Source organism: Eptesicus fuscus, chromosome 15, assembly GCF_027574615.1.
Source record: "Eptesicus fuscus isolate TK198812 chromosome 15, DD_ASM_mEF_20220401, whole genome shotgun sequence".
NCBI classification, from domain to species: domain Eukaryota; kingdom Metazoa; phylum Chordata; class Mammalia; order Chiroptera; family Vespertilionidae; genus Eptesicus; species Eptesicus fuscus.
The window spans coordinates 76,578,304-76,600,356 of NC_072487.1; the positions used below are offsets into that span (position 1 = coordinate 76,578,304).

General features: G+C 42.1%; 1 protein-coding gene across 2 annotated transcripts in view; it reads right to left on the reverse strand.

Moving 5' to 3' along the window:
- SETX (senataxin) overlaps window positions 1–22,053 on the reverse strand; it is a 58,377-nt gene that overhangs the window by 30,128 nt on the left and 6,196 nt on the right. For both annotated transcript variants that reach the window (XM_054726913.1, XM_054726912.1), the window contains exons 4-12: window positions 18,394–18,473; window positions 18,093–18,282; window positions 16,038–16,251; window positions 13,649–13,758; window positions 12,195–12,414; window positions 11,303–11,422; window positions 8,587–8,758; window positions 8,378–8,465; window positions 1,791–5,930 (exon numbers count right to left, since the gene is read on the reverse strand). In XM_054726913.1, the coding sequence (XP_054582888.1) occupies window positions 1,791–5,930; window positions 8,378–8,465; window positions 8,587–8,758; window positions 11,303–11,422; window positions 12,195–12,414; window positions 13,649–13,758; window positions 16,038–16,251; window positions 18,093–18,282; window positions 18,394–18,404 (5,265 nt within the window). In that variant the 5' untranslated portion in view covers window positions 18,405–18,473. The remainder of the gene's footprint in view (window positions 1–1,790; window positions 5,931–8,377; window positions 8,466–8,586; window positions 8,759–11,302; window positions 11,423–12,194; window positions 12,415–13,648; window positions 13,759–16,037; window positions 16,252–18,092; window positions 18,283–18,393; window positions 18,474–22,053) is intronic.

Here is a 22,053-nt window from a genome sequence, read left to right on the forward strand (position 1 = left end):
GAACAAGGAGAATAAATGTCAAACAAACAAACAAAAACTCACATGCCTAGGCCAGCAACTCACATGCCTTCCTTCCTCTGCTAATTTGCTCTTGGGTGCTAACACCAAGAGAACCATCAGTTGTTTTCCTGAGGTTCAAACCTAACTGGGAATTGGGCATTTCATTAGGCAGTCCTCGTCAGGGAGTGAGGGAGAGAGAACCAGGCTGGATGTGCTGGGGAGGGGAGGGAGGAGCTGAAGGGAGAGAGCAGCTGCTATAGTGAGTAAGAAACTGGAAAGACAAATGTGCTAAGAGAAATGTAGAATTTACTGTTTTTTTGTTGCTCAGTGTAATTTATCCTTTGCCACCTCTTCAAGAGAATGTGAGTAAAGGCCTCCATTACTTAAAAAAACAACACAAAAAAAACCCCAACTCAGCCAGTGTTGCTCAGTGGTTGAACATCGACCTATGAACCAAGAGGTCACCGGTTTGATTCCCAGTCAGGGCACATGTCTGGATTGCAGGCTCAATCCCCTGTAGGGGGTGTATAGGAGGAGGCTGACAGACATTATTCTCTACTAGTGGCCCAGTGCACGAAATTCATGCATGGAGGGGAGGGGTTCCCTCAGCCCAGCCTGCACCCTCTCTAATCGGGGACCCCTTGGGATCGGGCCTAAAACGGCAGCCAGATATCCCTCTCGCAATCTGGGACCGCTGGCTCCTAACCACTCATCTGCCTGCCTGCCTGATTGCCCCTAACTGCCTCTGCCTACCTGCCTGATTGCCCCTAACCCCTCCGCCCGCCTGCCTGATCGCCCCTAACTGCCCTCCCTTGCTGGCCTGATTTCGCCTAACTGCCCTCCTTTGCTGGCCTGATCTCACCAACTGCTCTCCCCTGCCGGCCTGATTTCCTCCCCAACTGCCTCTGCCTGCCTGATCTTGCCCCCAACTTCCTTCCTCCGCTAATTTGGTTCTGATTGGTCAGTTTCTTTGTCAGTCAGCATCAAAAGCTCTGCTTCCTTGGCAACCATTGGCTCCTCACAGTTGACCCAGATTTGGTTCTGACTGGTCAGTTTCTATGTCAGTCAGCGTCAAAAGCTCTGCCTCCTAGGCAGCCATTGGCTCCTCACAGTTGACCCAGATTTGGTTCTGATTGGTCGGTTACTATGCCAGTCAACGTCTTTGGGCCTATCAACGGGGCCTGATCAGAAAGGCGGGCTGATCAGCAGCCCTGGTGGAGACCTGGAGAGAAATGGAGGCACAGCTGCTGCCCAGACTAGGAGAGAAAGAGAGAGGTAAGTGCTGATCAAAAGCTGCCACAGAGGCAATGGATCAGTCCCTGCTTCTCTCTTCAGGCCTCTCTCTGGCTCTAATTCGCAGCCCCCTCAGCAGCCCCATGGCAACTTAGTGCTGACTACAGGACTGACTTCCAGTTGATCAAGCCTTGGTCGTTACTGGTTGTTATGACCCAGGGTTTTTATATTTTAGGATTCCTCTTTCTCTAAAAATCAACAAAAACGTATTTTTTTTAAAAAGCAGATGTTAGACTATCGCCTCTTTGCCCTGACAAATGTGTCCTCCAGGGCTAGCTGAATTGTGCCTGTAGCTCCAGAGGGCAGAGGCAAAGGAAACGTCATCGCTGGGCCGCCAGCATCTCAAGCAGTACCTGGCACAGATGTCTGCTTCAAGTGAAACCTAGAAGCAGCAGCCACCCCGAGGCCAGCTGTTTTAACTGCACTCCATTGCTTAGCAGGGTCAAGAAAAGAAGCAACTTCAAAGCCTGAATGGAACAGTTAAAATCCATACTTACTGTTTCAAAGGCATTCAGTAGCAACAAAGGGAAGAAAACATCGAAGTAATCTCCACAATCTTGAAATCTGACAGGCACGGGTCTTGAGATGGCCTGACAAAGACTTGTTGGGGGCCCACATTGGTCAAACTTCACAAACATCTCATACTTCCATTTCAAGACCTCTTTGACAAAGGTGTCAGAGATGGACTGTGATGATAAGAGCATGTTGACCGGAGAAGAAGAAAAAGGTCTGCTTTCAGCAAACGGGAGTTTGAAAGCTTGCCTGCTGGAATTATTTGGAGTTGGAGAATGAATATTGTATATACTCTTTGGTTCTGCCCTTGGCTTTGGAGAGGCAGGCTGTGGTACTTTTGAAGCAGGCTGTCCTCCATTTGACTTATTTCTTAGGCCTGGAGGTGCCGGGGCACTTTCCAAAGACTTGGAAAAATTAGCAAGTCGTGAAGTACTGCTTGAGCTAAAAATCTTCGTAGTGGAAGGTCTCAAAGGTTTAGACGCAGAAAGAGGCAGGGCAGGTTTACGAAAGACATCGTCATCTGCTGCTTTAGCTTCAGAGTGTTTTGAGCAGTATTCACCCTGGCTTTTCACAGTTTCCACACAATCTTTGTACTTACATCTTGTGATACTCAAAGATTCTGACTGAGGCCGATTTACAGAATCCTCTACTTGAACGCTTTTCCAATGGACTTCTTCAATGAGTCCATCATCATCATTCTGCACTTGTGAACATAAGTCCATATCTTCGGGATCATGTTGTGTTAAAAAGATATCATCTCCTTCCATATCACTGTCGGAGTCAAGCTGTCCCCTTTTCCAAGTTGGCACCTCTAAATGATGTCCAGTCAGGTTGCCACCACCTAAAGGGTGCTCCGGAGTACAGACCGTAATTTCACTGGTTGGTATTCTTCCATTTAACACGGGAGAACTACAAGGGCTCAAAAGACAAGCATCACCAGCCACCTGAGAAACATATTTTTCTTTCCCAGGTCCTTGTTCAGGAGACACACATTTTATTGACTGATTTCCACTACTGTTTGCCATGACCTCAGTTCCTCCTTTGTTACTGTCATCTGACCTACCTATATCTGGTATAACACTGTCAGAATTCTGGGCCCCATGTGGTCCAGCTCTTGTCGTGTCTGCACTGTCATAAAGTCCTTGTCTGTTTCGATGAGATTTGTCTCTCCTCTGCCTTTGAAACTGAAGATCTTGACTCACGAGCAGTTTCTTATCATTCGCAGGAAGACTCTGAGGAGAAATTAGTTTAGTCTTTTTGGGGGTACCAATTTCTCCAACAATTTTGCCATGGTTGCGTAATTTATCTATACCGTCTAAAGATCGCTGAGACAACTCAGCTGCCCGACGAGGAGCCTTTTTCAGACCAAGCTTCTCAGCCACTGAGGTTGGTTCAGGACGCTGGCGAGGTTTTTTTGGTAGCACGATAGCAGGAGTGCTCCTGCAACTTATGTAATTTGAACCTTTATTCTGCCCTTTTTTGGTATCTGAATGTGTTTTCTTAGGTGTTTTAGAAACTGAGGCTCTCCGATCCACTTTGGAGTGAGTTCGATGCTTTGGAGATGACTTCTTCAGGGAAACCGGAGTGGCTTTCTCAACACCTGGACCGGGCGATGTCCTTATGTCTGCAATTTCAGTGTCATTTCCAGTTAGATCTCTCTCATTAAGAGTATCAGATTGGTCCTTATTTCTGACAGAAGATGAAGGCCTTAAAGAATCTTCAGCCATTGTTTTTTTTAATTGTTTTCTCTTGGGTTTTTTTACTTGAATTTCACAAACTTCCTCAACAGAACTACCATTTTGTGGTTTTGCATGCTCAGTGCCATCTGCTTCATTTTTGGTAACTTCTTCAGACATAGGGTAATCTGTATCATAACCCCAATCATTTGTGATATCTGCTATATAAGTCAAACATGAATTTTTTTCATCCTCTTGAACTGAATTCCTATTGTGTGGTTTCTGATCTTGCCAAACTGAAAACACTTTCTGTTGGCTTTCAAACTCAAAAACCTGAGAACCAGAGTCCTCAAAGTCCTCTGTCTTTTCTTCCTTTGTTGGCTTCATGTCCACATTTATATTAGCTATTGAAGTACCCTGCCCTGGCCATTCTTTCTCAATGCACATTTTCTCTTGTTTAGTGTGTTTCTCAAAATCTGGAATTTGTTCATCATCATCATCATCTGAAATGATAATAACTTGTCCCCTGCAGGTTTCCCTGACATGATTGTGGTTGGCTCTGAAACTTCTTTTATCTTTTACTTTTCTCTGTAATTGGGATGAGCTTTTTTGAGTTGAATCTGATGGAAAATTATTGACACTGGCTTGAGCTATTAAAGATAATTTGTGGAGGTCTCTGTCTATCTGAGAATCTGTTAAGGTGTCACACTGAGGACTGCTAGGGGCCTGTTCTCTCAGGTCAGAAGAAACCCGATCAGTGCTCTTATTAATCTCCTTATCTTTTGATCCAAGTAAAGTCACAGGATCTTTACAGGGAGATGTTTTAGGCATGAAAGTAAATGAGTTAAAATCTTTATTATCAACATGACATTCCTGTATTTGACAATCGTTTTCATGGGCAGAAGGAACATCTAACTTTTCCTTCTTCAACTCTTTCAGCAATAAACTGTTATGAGATTTCTGTCTTTCATTTTTATGATCCAGACTATCATTAGGGTCTAAAGAAAAGTTCTGTCTGCAGCCATCGCCTTTCTGACCTGCAGTATCTGTCCTTGAACAGAAATTCTCACGGTCGGAGACAGTCACGTCTCCCTCTAAGTCCACAGTATTTTTGACCAAGGCACTTTTCCTGTTTTGCTTCTTTATTACATGGGATAACTTAGCACAAATGTCACTTTTCTGTGCCTTAGTTTTTGCTTTTGAGGTTTTGCCAACAACATCATTCTTTAGGGAGAAATCCTCTTTTGATGTGGGTGCCTTTTCCAGAGAATCAGTGTTAGAATCAGTCAACAAATGTGCTGACATAGTTACTCCTCTGTCACATCCCTCTTCTGGATCATTTCTTGAAGTACAGTTCTGTGGTGTACAGTAGGAATTATTTTTTACAGACTTCTGCTTCTTTGTGTGTCTTTTAACTTGATCTTGGGTTCTTTCAGTGGAAAGGTTTTTACTACTCTGCTTTAAGTGTGACTCAGCTGAGAGATGGTCTTCTAGTTTCAAATCTTTTATGTAATTTTGCTTATTACCTTCTTCTTCTATAGTGTTACTTGCTTTGCTTACTATACTACTCCCTTGCTCTTGACATACATCAGCTTTCATTGCTTCTTTAGAACATGTTGGGCTGCAACTTTCCAGACAGGGGATGTCTTTTTCACACGCCTTCCCTATTTGTTCACTTTCTTCTTTACCATTAGAGGCAAGAGAGGTTTTACATGGAGGAGCCAGCTCTGCCAAAGCAGTATATTGAGGCATTTTGAGTCTTATGTTTCTAATAATTTGCTTTAAACAAGTTTGTAATTCTTGCGTTTCCTGACTAGTCAACTGCCAACCTAGAGATAAATTTCCTCGCAGGAATAAGTTGAGCTTATCCCAGAATCGCTTACAAAGAGTCTGCTGCCCAAGCTGATAACCTTCTTTAAGGAGACTTCTAATCAGCTGCACACAAGCGAGTTGTACAGAGTTAGATGGCACTGAATGCAGTGACAGAGACGTTATCATTACTGCTCCTTTGGAGCCATTGGCAGATGACTTCTCAGAATTTCGTGCAAATGCAGTAGTGGGAAGCTTGGCACACTTCACAATGGCGTCTACCCACTGCTGGGAGCTAACCCACAGCAAATGCAAACATTTTTTACTTCTATGTAGTTCAATCACCGAAACCAAAATTAGTAGAAAAAATTCAGTGACTTTGTCACACATCACAGCTGTTTGGTTGAGAACATCTTTGACTTGGGAGTACAGATGGTGAATGACCTCTACTATGTAAGCCATACCCAAATCATTAAGATCCATGAGGGATTGAACAAAAGGGATGAACCACAGAAATGTGCTGTTGTGAAGACGCATGTCTTGACCAATATCTGACTGAAGCACGCTGGCTAATGTTTCCATTTCTTCATACATGTTAGGACAATAATCTGGGCAAATGGCTGATCTCCACCCTGAATCCTAAAATGAAAGAAATACTGACATTCAGACAAACAAGCACTATTCATGACAAGGTTAGCACACAAGTTGTAAACAAAAAAACACATGGCTCAATTTTCTGATTTTGGTTTACACATAACCCCAAGAAATTGAAAATACAGTTCAATTTTGAGGTGCAGGTTTCATGTAATGGTAAACTTACAGCACTTCCATGTACTCTGACCCTCTTTCCATTAGCTGGTTCTGATTTCAGTCATGTCACTTATCTCCCCCATACCCAGAAACTTTCTACCCTTACTAACTGCACTTAAAAATTAATTTTCCGAAGTGTGCACATTGTAGCTTGTGGGAAGCACGGGACTTAGTTGGAAAGTCTGAAACTCCAAAAGGCCAGAACCCCCAAGGGGAGCTGGGGGCAAGCACCCTGCCTTGATCTTTCCAAACAAGTGTGTGTCCATGTGAGCCCCGGTGTTTAGTAGGATCTTTATGCTTAGTCTTTAGACGTCCTTGTTTAAAGGACACTACAGACACATGTGTCTTCCTCAAGGATGCTTACCCTACTGATAGTAGCTGAAAGTTAATTTTAGTTCAAGCTGCTGTTGCAATAACAGCCTAAGGAGACAGGCCAATGGGGCTGTCTGGTTCCTATAGCCAGGCAGTCCCTTAGTCACCTCTTTCAGAGCAATTGCGTGTCGGAGTAATCATTCATCCACTGCTCAGGGTCTGCTGGTCAGCCCCAGCAAGTGGTGCCCTCTGTGAGGAATGCAAGGAGACATGGCAGAAACCTCCAAAACAAAAATAACTGTGCAGTAATTGGAGCCTGCTGGGGATTTTCAAGTTCAAGGGGATTGTTTCTCAGCTAAGGTTTCACAAAGGGGCAGCAGCTGTCAGCTGAGCAACAGCAATATATAAGAGTACTTAAACAGTTATTGAAAGCAAATGGGGCCTTGGTTACAGAAGAACAATTAAAGGGCCTGTGGCAGACTGTTATAATTTATAATCCTTGGTTCCCTGGTCCTGGAACATTAGACCTTAATCTCTGGGAACAAGCAGGCAGAAATTTAAAGAGAAATCAGGCCCAGAGAAAATGAGTGCCCTTGTCATCATTAACTACTAGAGGCCCAGTGCACAAAATTCGTGCACTGGAGGGCGGGGATCCCCTCAGCCCAGCCTGTGCCCTCTCGCAGTCCAGAACCCCTAGGGCAGTGATGGCGAACCTATGACACGCGTGTCAGCACTGACACGCGTAGCCATTTCTGATGACATGTGGCCGCTGAGGCGGCCACATGCCGAGGATGAAACATTTGCTGCTCCTGAGGATGAAACATTTGCTGCTCCTGAGGATGAAACATTTGCTAAATAATGTTTTTTCCTCAAAGTGACACACTACCCGAGTTATGCTCAGTTTTTTGGCGAAGTTTAACATACCAAGCTCAAAAGGTTGCCCATCACTGCCCTAGGGGATGTCCACCTGCCGGCTCGCTGTTCCTTACCACTCAGCTCACTGCTCCTTAACACTGCCATGGAGACGGGAGAGGCTCCCACCACCACTGCACTTGCCAGCCATGAGCCCAGCTTCTGGCTGAGCGGTGCTCCGGAGCACACTGACCACCAGGGGGCAGCTCCTGCATTGAGCATCTGCCCCCTGGTGGTCAGTGTGCATCATAGCAACCAGTTGTTCCACCATTCAGTCAATTTGCATATTAGGCTTTTATTATATAGAAAAGATGTGGGTTCTTGTTTGAGCTGCACTATGCCTACTCCATATGGAAGATCAGAAGCCTACAAAATGCCAGGAGCAACTACCACCACTCCCTCCTCCTGAAGTAGAGCCTGTAGTATCTAAAGCCCCACCGCTAGAGGACATATTTCCCAATACTCCACCACCATTGTAGGAGAGTTCATCAACTAGATCCTCGGTTATGGGATCCTGTGTCAGGCAAGCCATGTTAGGAGAGCTTTTGGCTTGCCCACTTATGCAAGACCAACAATGTAATAGGATTCATGAGCCACTCTCCTTTAATATTTTTAAGGAGATAAGGAAAAGTACCAAAGAAAATGGAGCTAACAGCCCATTTACAAAAGGGATTCTAATTTATTAAGTCTGGTCTGTGGGTTATGCGTGCCTGTAAATATCGTATATAGGAGTTTCTCTGTTGATTGTTGTTTTGTGTCTCTTTGCTATTTGGTTTTGCTAGCCAAGCAGTCCCTTAGTCCTCTATTTCACAGAAACGTGTGTCAGAGTAATCATTCATCCATTGCTCAGGGTCTGCTGGTCAGCCCCAGCAGTAAAGCCCATTATTTCTCCTGTGCACAATACATCTGGTTCAACCATAAAGCCTTTATGCAGCAACCAATTCGGGATTAGCTACATGTCATAAAATCAGCAAGTCAACTAATTATGTAAAACATGGTCTTACAATGCAAAGGTTATAGAATGTCATCTAAATGCTCAAAATATTTTATACCTTTTTGGTCTTTTCTGGGTTAAAATTGTACACAATCTGGCTGCAAGTCACCATATCATCCAGACACGACTCTGGTTCTGACTTGGCCCTTAAATATTAAGAAAAAGTAGAAATTACATAAATGAAGGGGGAAAGAAAACACCTATTGTTAAGATACAACAGAGTTCCTTACAGATAACTTTGAGATCCTGACACATTATGGAACTAACCTCACAGAGCTGTTTCGTATATTCTGGATCTCTCTATTGTAGCTTGCATTGTCGATAATGGTCTGAAAGGCCTCAATAGGATCAATAAGTTGACCCCAGACCTTAGATCCCAGGCGATCCAAAATGACCATGAAACAGTGCAATGCTGGCCAGAAAGGATCTTCACTATCATCTGAAATACAAGAGTTATTGCCAAATTACAAAGCAATTAGAAAAGATACTAAAATATACTAAGAATTAAGCATGTTTATCTTAAAACAAAGCAGCAAGTAATTGAAAGCAAAGCACTGCCAATTTCAGGTTTTAAAAAGCTGGCAAGCCCTGTCCAGCATAGCTCAGTGATTAGAGCATCGGCCCGAGAACCATAGGGTTGAGGGTCCTGGGTTCGATTCTGGTCAAGGGCATGTACCTGAGTTGCAGGTTCCCTACTCCTGTTGGGCTGCGTGCAGGAGGCAACCAATTGATGTGGGTCTCTCACATCAATGTGCTTTGTTTCTTTCCTCTCTTTCTAAAATGGAAAAAATATCCTCCAGTGAGGATTAACAACAACAAAAAAAGCTGGCAAATTTTTAAATTGTTTTTAATTCTTTCCAAGCAATACTCTATGCCTCTGTGAAAAGTTTTAAATGGAGAACAAAATGATATACTTTCCCACCATTTGCCACACCTGAAGCCATCTTTTCTACCCAACTCACCTTCTCCCAGAACTCCCTTCCTTCAATGAATCACAGAAGAGAAGTAGAGGAAAGAAAAACTTGGTATTTCCAGATGTAAGCAAAGCCTAGGATTCACCAAGGCTAACGGGTAAGCAGAGCCGCACAGCCTTTATCCACCCAACTGCAGCATGGCTTGTTGGAATCTACTTCCCTCCAGTGGCAGGAATTCCCATGACTGACAAGCTCTAACCTCTAGTCCAGTGGTTGGCAAACTCATTAGTCAACAGAGCCAAATATCAACAGTACAACAATTGAAATTTCTTTTGAGAGCCGAAAACTGACTTCTGCGCATGGGCCACGAAGTTTCAATCGCACTGTACGTGTGCGCCCACACGTGGTATTTCGTGGAAGAGCCACACTCAAGGGGCCAAAGAGCCGCATGTGGCTTGCGAGCCGCAGTTTGCCAACCACTGCTCTAGTCCTTTCCCTCTTCTCTATCAGACATGCAGTGGCAAGATACTGCCCCACTCAAAGACCTCCAATTGCTCCTTAATGTCTTCTAAGGAAATTCAAAGTCCTCAGTCAAGCCTTCCTCTACTGCTCTTCTCCAGCTTTATCTGTCACCCTCCCACAATCACTCCCTAGCTACAGCACAAACAAATAGCTGGCTTTTTCCCCAACAAGAACCAGAATGCTGCCCTCAGGACGCTTGGAGTCTAGTTTTTCATCAGAGTCAGTCATGTAGACCATATCATGTCCTTTTTTTTTTTAAACATATTTTTATTGATTTCAGAGAGGAAGGTAGAGGGAGAGATAGGAAGATCAATGATGGGAGAGAATCATTGATTGGCTGCCTCTTGCACGCTAGGGAATGGAGCCCGCAACCTGGGCATGTACCCTTGACCGGAATCGAATCTGGGACCTTTCAGTCCGCAGGCTGACACTCTATCCACTGAGCCAAACGGGCTAGGACTCATATACTTCCTTATGCTCTACTACAGCTGACAATGTCTCGTAACTGTCAAATTAAGGAAAAATGTCATCAGTTAGGTGAAGACAAAAAAGGTTTCAGAGGTGTGGCATTCTGAAGGTTAGGGGAGCAGGATTAACAGAGAGAACAAAATTATGTGTGCAAGGCATTCAGAAAGAAATGCACAACTTATGTAGTAAATGCCGGCAAACAAACTCGTAAAAACCTTAATTAGGAATAATCTAGCAAAAAAGAATAACATTTACATATTTTAGAATCTCCCACAAATGAGTTTATATCCACACTGAAGTTGCCTAAAGGGAAGTCAAAGTGGGAAAATTATATTCACAATGTTTCTGTAGGGTCTGGCTGCTTGGTCTTTATTTCAGATTCAGTCGTTCATAAAGGAGACAAGATGAGAAACACTTCAGCACAAATCCTCCCTTGATACAACCACGAGCGAAAGAAAGCTGGTCTGATGGTAAACATGACTACCCGGTTCAGACCGATTTCCTGGATTCTCTGAGCAGCGCTGCCGGCGCAGGTCCTGTGGTGCGGCACATGCTCTGTAGCTGTACCGACTGCTCAGTACCGTAGCCACCAGGCACGTGCGGCTAAGCACCTGAAATACAATGAGGGGCCTGAAGAACTAACCTTTTACTTTCACTGTCATTTCAACAGCCACCTCTGGCAGCAGTCACCATGCTGGACAGTGAAACAACAGAGAACTAAAATGGAATGAAGAACCAGGAAAAAAGGACGACAGTGGGACAGGGAGACTTTCTGTACAATTTTCACTACGTTGCCATTAGAAACTTACCTCCTACAGACTCTACTCTTAACTCTACCACTAACCGGGGTTTCACCATGTAAAGTAAGTGACTTCCCTGGGCTTCCATCTCTTCTTTTATGAAAGGTGTTGAATTATACTCTAAAGGTCCCTTCCAATTTAGGATTCTGCATCTGTGACCTAAACCATAAAACGTTTCTTTCCTCCACACTATATACACAATTCTTTCATGACACCAGTATTTTAAAAGTGCGTCATCATCAGAGCATTCAAAAGCACTTAAGGAATCAAGCGTCTTACCTTCTGTCTGCTTCTTCATGGTGTGAAGTATTGACTGCATGAAATCATTCTGTTTGTCTGAGCCCAACAACAGTGAATCCATGGCTTGCTCCTCGAGAATGGTCAGCAGCATGCAAATACCTGGAAGATTGTTGACGGGTTTCTTTAATGGATTAAGTAGCACCACCCTCATGCTTCCTCTCGTTCAGGTGGCAAAGAATACCAAGGCAGAAAGACGAAGCAAGCAGAATCAAGTTTCTCTAACATTTAACTCTGATGTCTTCACAGACATCTATTCCTAAGTAAAAGGACTTCAGACTAATTTGAGAATAAAATGGGAACATGGTATGAATTTGGTTAGAAAACAATTCCTAAGATGACTACCACACAACCTTTATTTCATCATGTCTAAGATGGCTTCATTTTTAAGATCATCATATTTCAAGTACCAACCACTGCCAAATAGAACCCATGACTGCAAGACTTCAATTCAATAAAGTAGGGTGTAACTACTTTGAGTCAGTTTAGAACTTGTTGAAAACCAAAGCTAGTATCTCTTCCTATCAGGAAATATTTTACAGATGGAAAAAGAGGCATTAAACCTTTTCTTAAACTAGATCAAACCCTATCGAAGTCAACTACTTTATCAATATTTTTTATATCTAATATTGTTTCAAATAAAATATCTATTTGCTATACTTGAAAATGTAAATCTTATACAGATTGTTTCTAGGATAAATATTTAAAAACAAGATGTAGAGTTATGTCAATTTAATGACAAAAGAATTGGAAACTATGAAATCCTGCATTTAGCAACTTTGAAAAGATTATCCAAAGAGATCACTTCTTTTGCAGGATACTCCTAAGAACTACAGGGAAATACTAAGGCTATTTGTGTAGTGACAATACTTACCTAACCAATAGTTCTTGTAGTTGGACGTGTCATACATGTGTGGGGGCAGGATGATCAGTTTACCCTTCTCAAGGACAGAAGTAGTATAAATGTCTGTATTTTCTAAAAGCCCCAACTCAATGACTTTAAAAAGGCAAGTCAAAACCTCTTGTAAGTCATAATAATCGTCTCTGTCCACTTTTCCCAAGCCTTTTGCAGTCAGGATAGCCCAACGACGAACCTATAAGCACAACACATTCGTCACTTCATTCAACAAACCATTGTTTCCAAACCATTGTTTCCACCAAAAACCTACTTAAGATAATAGGGTTCCCTATAGATTTTAAAAGACACAAAATACTAGGTCCTGGCCATGTAGCTCAGCTGGTTAGAGTCATCAGACAGGCCACGGTTACGCGTTCAATCCCTGGTCAGGTGCATACAAGAATCAACCACGAATGCATAAATAAGTGGGACAACAAAAAGATATTCCTTCTTCCTCCCTCCCTCCCTTTCCTTCTCCCTTCCCTCTCTCTCAAATCAATTAAAAAAAAAAAGACAAAGACAAAAATAATTTTTTTTTAAAGACACAAGAGCCCTGGCTGGTTTGGCTCAGTGGACAGTGTCACCTGCAGACTGAAGGGTCCCAGGTTCAATTCCAGACAAGGGCACATGCCCTATCATGGGCTTGACTCCCAGGGGGGGCATGCAGAAGGCAGCTGATCAGTGATTCTCTCTCATCATTGATGTTTCTCTCTCTCTCTCCCTTCCTCTTTGAAATCATTAAAAATATATTTTTAAAAAATGTTTTTAAACACAGAGCCATAGTCAGTTTCTCAGTGGTTAGAGCATCAGCCCATGATCCGAAGGGTCATGGGCTCAATTTTGGTCAAGGGCACATACCTGGGTTGCAGGCTCGACCCCCGGCTCCAGTTTGGGCAAGTGTGGGAGGCAACCAATCGATGTTACTCTCTCACATAGAAGATTCTCTATGTCTCTCCCACTCCCTTCCACTCTGTAAAAAAATCAATGGAGCCCTAGCTGGTTTGGTTCAGTGGATAGAGCGTCAGCCTGTGTACTGAAGGGACTTGGGTTTGATTCTGGTCAAGGGCACATCCCCAATAGGGGGCATGCAGGAGGCAGCCGATCAATGGTTCTCTCTCATCATTGATGTTTGTGTGTCTCTCTCTCTCTCTCTCTCTCTCTCTCTCTCTCTCTCTCTCTCTCTCTCTCCCCCCGCCCCTTCTTCTCTGAAATCAATCTTTTTAAAAAAATTAAAATTAAAAAATAAAATCCTATATAAAAAGGCTAATATGCAAATTGGCCCCTTGACCGTTGTCTTCTGAGCTGAAGCAGCACCTGTCAGAAGTATTCTGACAAACATTTTAAACAAAATACGCATCGAAACCTCCAATGCAGCTATCCACACGAGCAAAAATACCGATGACCTTCCGTCGTCTCACACTCATACTCACCATTTCGTTGGGATGGACCAAAAACAAATAGATTCCGGGCTGTTTCTCAAAAACCTGAAAGGAGCAATTTGCTTGTTCCATCCGACAAAGTGCTTCAACACATAACTCGTCTAAATAGAAAAATAAGGCAGTACACATAAGACACACATTTTATCAACTTATCCAGAGTACCTAAATCTGGGCCCTTCGGTTGTTTTGTAAGTAAATGAAAACCTGTCCCTTGTAAATGTAGGAACACTATGTACCTATCTGAAAGAATAACTGATCCCAGTATGGTTCCTAGGAATTATTCTAACTTTACTAGTACATACATTTTTTTATTTTTTACTCCTGGCATCATTATCTCCATATGGTACCCTTTTAGAAGTATGGTTATAGGTCCAATTCCATTAGAATTTTACATTTTGACTCATGTGGACTTTATCTGGTACTGGAACAATAAGGAAAGTCAGCTTCCCTCCCTCTCACCCCCATTGGCTATGTCAGTGGCCGGCAAACTGCGGCTTGCGAGCCACATGCAGCTCTTTGGCCCCTTGAGTTTTTAGCAAAGGCCAGCTTAGGAGGACCCTAATTAAGTTAATAACAATGTACCTACCTATACAGTTTAAGTTTAAAAAATTTGGCTCTCCAAAGAAATTTCAATCGTTGTCCTGTTGATATTTGGCTCTGTTGACTAATGAGTTTGCCGACCACTGGGCATGATGTCCTGCTCTTATTTATCAAAAAATCCATTTTCTCCACTGGTTTGAAATGCTACCATCATAAGACACTAAATTCCTCAAATACACCTGGTTAATGTCTGGACACTTCACTGCTCCACTATGTGAGCACTGTTTTAACTCCTGTTGCTTTATGGAAATGTCTTCATTACTCTTTCAAAATACACTCATACACTCACTCTATCAGATGAAGCAACTTTAGTTTAAGCTTCAAATAATATTGGCAGTAGCAGTGGCTGGCTTGGGAAGAGGGATAAAGGCTTGAAAAGCATGAGGGGAGCTCTGGGGCACAGACATTGTTTCTTTAGCTGAGTGGTGGCCACAAAAGCTGTGTTTGGTGGTGAAAAAATATCAAGCTTACATATTTTCCTGGATGTAGTATTCTTTAATAAATATTCTAAAAATGACTTGTTGGAATTTAAAAATCTATTTCTAATGTATTTAGATTTAACCAAATCTTTAGATCAACTTTCCAGTTTACTGACATAAGTTAAAAAACATCACAAGAAAGCAATGAGAAAGATCCATAATGTGCATATTCTATAGGGCAACTCCAGTCTCAACAAGTCACTGAAGGGGATGAAAAGAGCCACACCAACAAAAAGGTGTGTGGGCATGTGGGCATGAACAGACTCTTTTGGATTAAAAGAGATCTAAGAAAGGAGAACCAAGTGTAATGTATGATCCCTGACTGGACTCTATTTAAACAAACCAGCCAAAAACCATATTTTGTGACTGCTGGAAAAATGTAAATATGGATAGATATTAAATGTGTTATTTTGTTAGATATGATAGAGCAGGAAAATGTCTTTTACTTTTAAGAGATTCATATTAAGAAATGCAAACATAAACGACCAAAATCTAGGCAGCCATTACATACAATGCCATAGTGATTACTGAAAACCACTGCAGCCCAGTGGTTCCCAGACAGGCACGATTCTGCCTCTCCACAGCCCTGCCCTCAACTTCCAAGGGGCATCTGAGCACTTTCTGGAGATATTTTTGGTTTTCACAACTGGGGTCGGGGAGAGTGGGGTACTATAGCATCTAGCAGATGGGAGGCCAGAGATGCTGGTACACAGCCTACAGTGTACAGGACAGTCCCCACAACGAAGAACAATCCAGCCGAAAATGTTAATGGTGCCGGCCGGCTGGCATGGCTCAGTGGTTGTCACAGCTCAATTCCTGGTCAGAGAACATGCCAGGGTTGCAGGCTCCATCCCCAGTGTGGAGAATGCAGAAGGCAGCTGATCAATGATTCTCTCTCATCTTGCTGTTTCTCTCTCCCCCTCTCCATTCATCTCTGAAATCAATAAAAACATATTTAAAAAAAAAAGTCTTCAATAAAGAAATTTAAACAAAAAAGTCAATCGTGCCAAGGTTGAGAAAAACACAAGAATGAAAATGAACTGAATGAAGAGATGAATAAAACATGTAATAAAGCAAATACAGTAAGATGTTCGCTACTGTGGAATCTATGTGTTGTGTACATGTTGTTTACTACATAATTTACTTTATGTTTGGAAACTTTGGTAATAAAATGTTGGGAAAAACATTAAATATCCTAATTATATGTTTAACAAACAGATTTTCATATAAATAAACCTAAATTATTATAATCCTTGAAATAATAAAACTGATAGAGCCCGTGGAACACCCAAGATACTCACTAACATGCTCATGTAAAAGCAGATAAGGGTATTTCAGGATTTCGAGAAGAGGAACTCGGAGCTTATTTTCAAAGTCTTGGCCAGTAAAGTCAAATGGTTGTGCATCTCCATTGTTGTCTATGATATATAATTCATCATCATCATCATCGATTTCTCCTTTCATAGATTTTTCGAAGTGATTTACGAGACGTAAGGTTTCTAATTCCCATAAAACCTACAGAAAAAGAAAAATGGGCAGTGTGCTTTATATCTTATCATCAAAATATACTGGATGTCATGATTTTTCTAAAAGCCTTTTCCTAAGCATAAAGATGCAGAATTTTAAAGGAGACATCACAGCCCTAGCTGGTTTGGGTCAATGGATAGAGCGTCAGCCTGTGGACTGAAGGGTCCCAAGTTCAATTCCAGCCAAAGGCACATGCCAGGGTTGCAGGCTCAATCCCCAGTAGGAGGCAGCCAAGCAATGATTCTCTCTCATCACTGATGTTTCTATCTCTCTCTCTCTCCCATCTTCTCTGAAATCAATAAATATGTAAAGAAAAAAGGAAGTCAAATCTGTGTTTGGTATTTAATGTAAAAAAATAAAGTAGACATCACATATTAGATTTATTTGAAGAAAATAGTCACGAACCACGGCCACATTTATGATACATGAATGAGCACAGTAAACCCTCAATTTTGCGGACCTCGATTTAAAAGACTTTAGATTTAACAGATAAAATTTCCAGTCCATATGTCATATGTGAAAATTAATACACTGTTAATTTTAAAATGCTTCTAACCAACGTTTGCTTACAAATATTATTTTTTGTTATTACTTCACTGTCATTTTTTAAAATATATTTTTATTGATTTCAGAGAGGAAGGAAGACAGAGAGACAGAAACATCAATGATGAGAGAATCATTGATCAGCTGCCTCCTGCATGCCCCACACTGGGGATCAAGTCCACAATTCTGGCACATGCCCCAACCAGGAATTGAACTTATTTTTTAAAATATGTTTTTACTGGTTATTTTAGAAAGAGAGGGAGAGAGAGAAACATCAATTGCCCCCTACTGGGGCTCGAGCCTGCCATCTGGGCATATGCCCTGACCAGGAATTGAACCTGTGCCCTCTGGGTGCATGGGACAATACTCAACCAACTGACCCACACAAGCCAGGGCAGTGTTCTATTTTTCATCACATAAATGTAATAAACCAAATATTCAAAGCTACCTTTTTAAATGATATGTGTTACTTTGGCTTACTATGACTAGAAAATATGCTTGTGCTCAGAGGTTTATACCATTTACCCATTTAAAAATGAAAAGAGAAAAAAAATCAATAAAAACATAGCCCAAGCCATTCAGACACATGAATTTATAATACTGTCAAATATATTGATATACTGACATGAACCAACCCTCTCCCCATATATCACTTTATTTCATAAAATTGCTTTTTATCAAAACTAGAGACCCAGTGCATGAAATTCAGGTACTCAGGGGTTTGGGGGGTGGGTCCCTCAGCCCAGCCTGTGCCCTCTCACAGTCCGGGAGTCTTCAGGGGATGTCCGACTGACGGCTTAGGCCCGTTCCCCGGACATCCTTAGCACTGCCACAGAGACAGGAGAGGCTCCCGCCACCGCCGCTGTACTCACCAGCCATGAGCCCAGCTTCTGGCTGAGCGGCGCTCCCCCTGTGGAAGTGCACTGACCACCAGGGGGCAGCTCCTGCTTTGAGCGTCTGCCCCCTGGTGGTCAGTGTGTGTCATAGCAACCAGTCGTTCCGCTGTTTGGTCAATTTGCATATTAGCCTTTTATTATATAGGATTATTATACAGGATGACTAAAAGTGAGAGGTCATACAATTCTTTTAGGTTTCAATTCAATTCCATCAGTTAATGGCCACTGATTCAGCACCTACTATATAGCAGGGAATGAATTAGGTACTAGAGGTATATATCAGCCTTTAAAGTTTAAATTATCAGTTCCCTGAATGCTTCTAAAGAGTTCAAATTTGTTCTCTTCCTAGTTATCAAGCTCCAAACAACATTCCCCTGTAATGTAACTTACCTCATGCAAGAATGGCAGTTCGTCCCTTGCTCTGTGGTACTCGGTCACACACTCTAAGCAGTAGCAGAGGTCATCATCTGCTGTCTGGAATTCACTGGACTGGGTCCTGGATGCATAGCGCTGTAGGAACTCAATGGCGGAAACGCCACCTGGCGTACACCAGCAACATGTGCTCATTCTGTTCCTGGATCTAGGAAACAAAACAAAGACTAAAGATAAACAAAACAACACTTTAGGCCTGTTCTGTGTGAAGAATGGGTACACTTCCTCAAACAACCATCACCCTCAACTGAGAACGTACCTCAACCACATTGAGAACCACCTGCTGGCCAGCTGTCAATAATGGACTAACTCAAATCTGAGCCCACTCCTCAAAACCTTCTTTGACACATGAAAAATATAATAAAATTAAAGCACTTTGTTAGTTGTAAACATCATAAGGCAATACAGTTGTGCTATAAAAAAGGCACAAAACTATGTCATCTACATATATAAAAGGCTAATATGCTAAATGTCTGACAGTCTGGGTAATAATGTCACGTAACAACACCGGGCTTCCTCTCCCTAGCAACTAGCTTCCTTGCAGTTTCTTCAGCCCAGGAACAGGACTTGCTTTATAGCCAGGTGCAAACAATTCATACTTTAACCAAATGTCTGTGAAGCGTTTTCTCATGCCTCATCTCATTTGAGCCTCACAGAAGTCCTGGAGTAGGTAGATAGGAGACTCAGTGGAATCCTATTTTCTTTTCATTAGCCTGGAAAATGGAGATTTAGAAAGCTTAGAAACTTGACCCAATTGAAAAGAAATGGTGGACCTTGAAAATGACTTCAGGCTTTCTCACTGCACAGAATATAGTCAAACACGGCTGCAGTTAAATATTTTACCCTTTCTTCTCCCTGAGTAATCTACAATAATAATCTGCTTCGTGTTGATATTTATTGCTGTGTTGCTGACAATTACCTGAAAGAGAAGTTGGGGTGCTTCACTGGGCTGGAAAACGTTTAGTTAAATCAGAAAGCAGGTCTAATTAAGCAAGTTTATTCTCTATCTATAAAAGGCTAAGTTGACTCGCACATGCGCAATACATATAAAGCTCTCACTGGCGCCAATTGCATGTGTGTATTTCAATCTGTCATTGTTGATCATGGATTTGGTTGACACTTCTATTATAGAGAAAATGCGAATAGTGATATTAAAATATTCTTCTAATTAATTTCCTTTCAATGTGCATGAATTCGTGCACTGGACCACTAGTATTGAAGGAAACATATTCAGACAGAGAACTCTCTCTGTGTCCAAAGCATGGATTTTGCATGTTCTCCTCAAGTAATGAAGCAGAGTCAAAAGCTCAAGAAACCTTTACATTCCAAAAGCCATGTTCCAGAAATCTCTGGAAACATGAAAATCCGTAAGTATTAATCCATACCAACATCTCCCCCAGAGAAGGGTTTTCTCTTGTTTACAAAGTATAGATGCACATGAATTGGCCACAGTGCATTGCTGGCCATAATTCACTGCTCATCAATGCACTGTAACAGCTGCAAATGTTAATCTATTGCTACTGATATTGATACTTCGGTTTTGACTGTCTCCAACTTTTAGTTTTTATAGTATCATCAGAGCCTCTACCACTCAAGATCAAGTGAAAAGGTTAAAATTAAATACTTTTCCAAATCCTAGCAGTCTCAAGGAGAGTAAAGTAGCAAGACCGTACCAGGAAATCCCAAGAACCAAATGTGTCAAGGAAATGAATAAAGACCTATGAGGTAGGTTTATCAGAACCGCAGATGACATGAAACTGAGATTAGCAAACAGGATAAAAGCCAAAATCCAGAGAGATCTCCCATTCTAATGGGGTGTAATAAAAATAAGCTAAGATCTATATTTTGACCCTTAACTAAATGCATATAAAAACAACATAATGCTCATAGCAATAGCAGGGTATTGTGGTTAAATAAAAAGCAAGTGTTTGCGCCCTAACCAGTTTGGCCCAGGTTCGATTCCGGTCAAGGGATGCACCTCGGTTGCGGGCACCAGTGGGGGGTGTGCAGGAGGCAGCTGACTGACGTTTCTAACTCTCTAACCCTCTCCCTTCCTCTGTTAAAAAAAAAAATCAATAAAATATATTTTTAAAAAGCAAATGTTTGCATTAAAATAAACAAGGAAGGGAGGGTAGCAGGGAGGGAGGGGCTGGGGCAGGGAAAGCACAGGTGAGCCTGGAGCATCCTGCATTCCCAGAAAGAGAAAGTGCTCAAAACACAAAAGGACGTGCAAAGGGACACGGGAGCCAACCTGAAAGAGCTGTCAATGGCCAAAGCTCAAACATTTTGAACAAGAAAATAAATATCATATTGGGTTATAACCCACAGTATAAAGTAAATACACATGAATCCACACTGCTGTAAATGAGTGAAGAAACAAATATGGGAGAAGGGACAAGGGACAAATCTTCCTTACAGAAGAATTCCAAATAATATATTGATACTCCCCATTCCAGGAGGTGGCACTTAATCCCACCCATCTTGAGTGAATTACCTCCAAAGAAGAGAGTATGAAAAGGGAAAAACAGTAATTTTAGAGTGGAGACACCTGGCAAACACAATCTTAACCAAAGGATCAAGGTTAACATCACCATGTCAGACATGTTTATAAACCGCTATAGTATGAGGAGGAAGCAACTTCAACTCTGATACATGCTTCTCCAAAACCCATGATGCCCCAGTCTCTGCCTGAGCAGAACATCAGACTGACCCAAAGTACTACCTCAACAGCTAACGGCCAGTCTGAATCAAGAAGAAAACCACACCCAAAGGGAAGCAAAGTGTTTTTATATGAAACTAATGACTGACTGGGAATTGGCCAGGAAATTATCCAACAAACCTCATCTTAAGAAACTTGACCTTAAGTATCTAGTGAATGTAAAATATCAACCTAATGGGGAAAAAAAGTTATAAGCCCAACTAAGTTCACTTCATAAACTAGATGGACCTAACCCATGCATTCTCATCAGGGGTGGTGTCATCCTCGAGGAGATGAAATCGGTCAGTCCTATTCTTTTTATGTATAAAGCACACATATACATACAGTGCACAGATATATACTACATTGCTAGTATTAAAATTCATGGGAAATGCATAGGAAAGAAATGTCTCAAGTTTTCCCTTTCAGGAAGGGAGAGAAGGGGGAAAAAAAGGTTAAGAAACATGAACTGAATACTTGGGTAAAGAAACTTGGCAGTTTTGAATGCATATTACCCTAAAATTCAAATGACATAATTTTGTTGTGATTAATCCTCAGCCGCGGATATTTTTTTCCATTGATTTTTAGAGAGTAGGGAGGGAGGGAAAAAGGGAAGGAGGGAGTGAGAGAAGGAGAGAGGGAGGGAGGGAGGGAAGGGAGAGGGAGGGAGGGGAAAGAGAAAGAGAAAGAGAACCATGGATATGATGCTCTAACTACTGGGAAAAACCAGCCAGAGCCAGATGACATCTTTTTTTTTTTTTTTTAAATATATTTTATTGATTTTTTACAGAGAGGAAGGGAGAGGGATAGAGAATTAGAAACATCAATGAGAGAGAAACATCAATCAGCTGCCTCCTGCACACTCCCTACTGTGGATGTGCCCGCAACCAAGGTACATGCCCTTGACTGGAATTGAACCTGGGACCCTTGAGTCTGCAGGCCAACGCTCTATCCACTGAGCCAAACCAATTAGGGCCAGATGACATCTTGACAGAAATTATATCTTACTGCTGAGGCTTTTGTGGCATAATGCCAGTTCTTAAAATATCATCCTATCTAATAATAGAGTAACATGTAAATTACCATCACTCCGCTACGCCCACGACTGGGCGGCGGGAGGCTGGGGGGCGGGACTCGGGGTGGCCTATCCGGCCATTGAGAGGCACGGATCCGCTGCCACTGAGGGGGGCTACCCTGCCCTTGAGAGGCACAGGGGGCGGG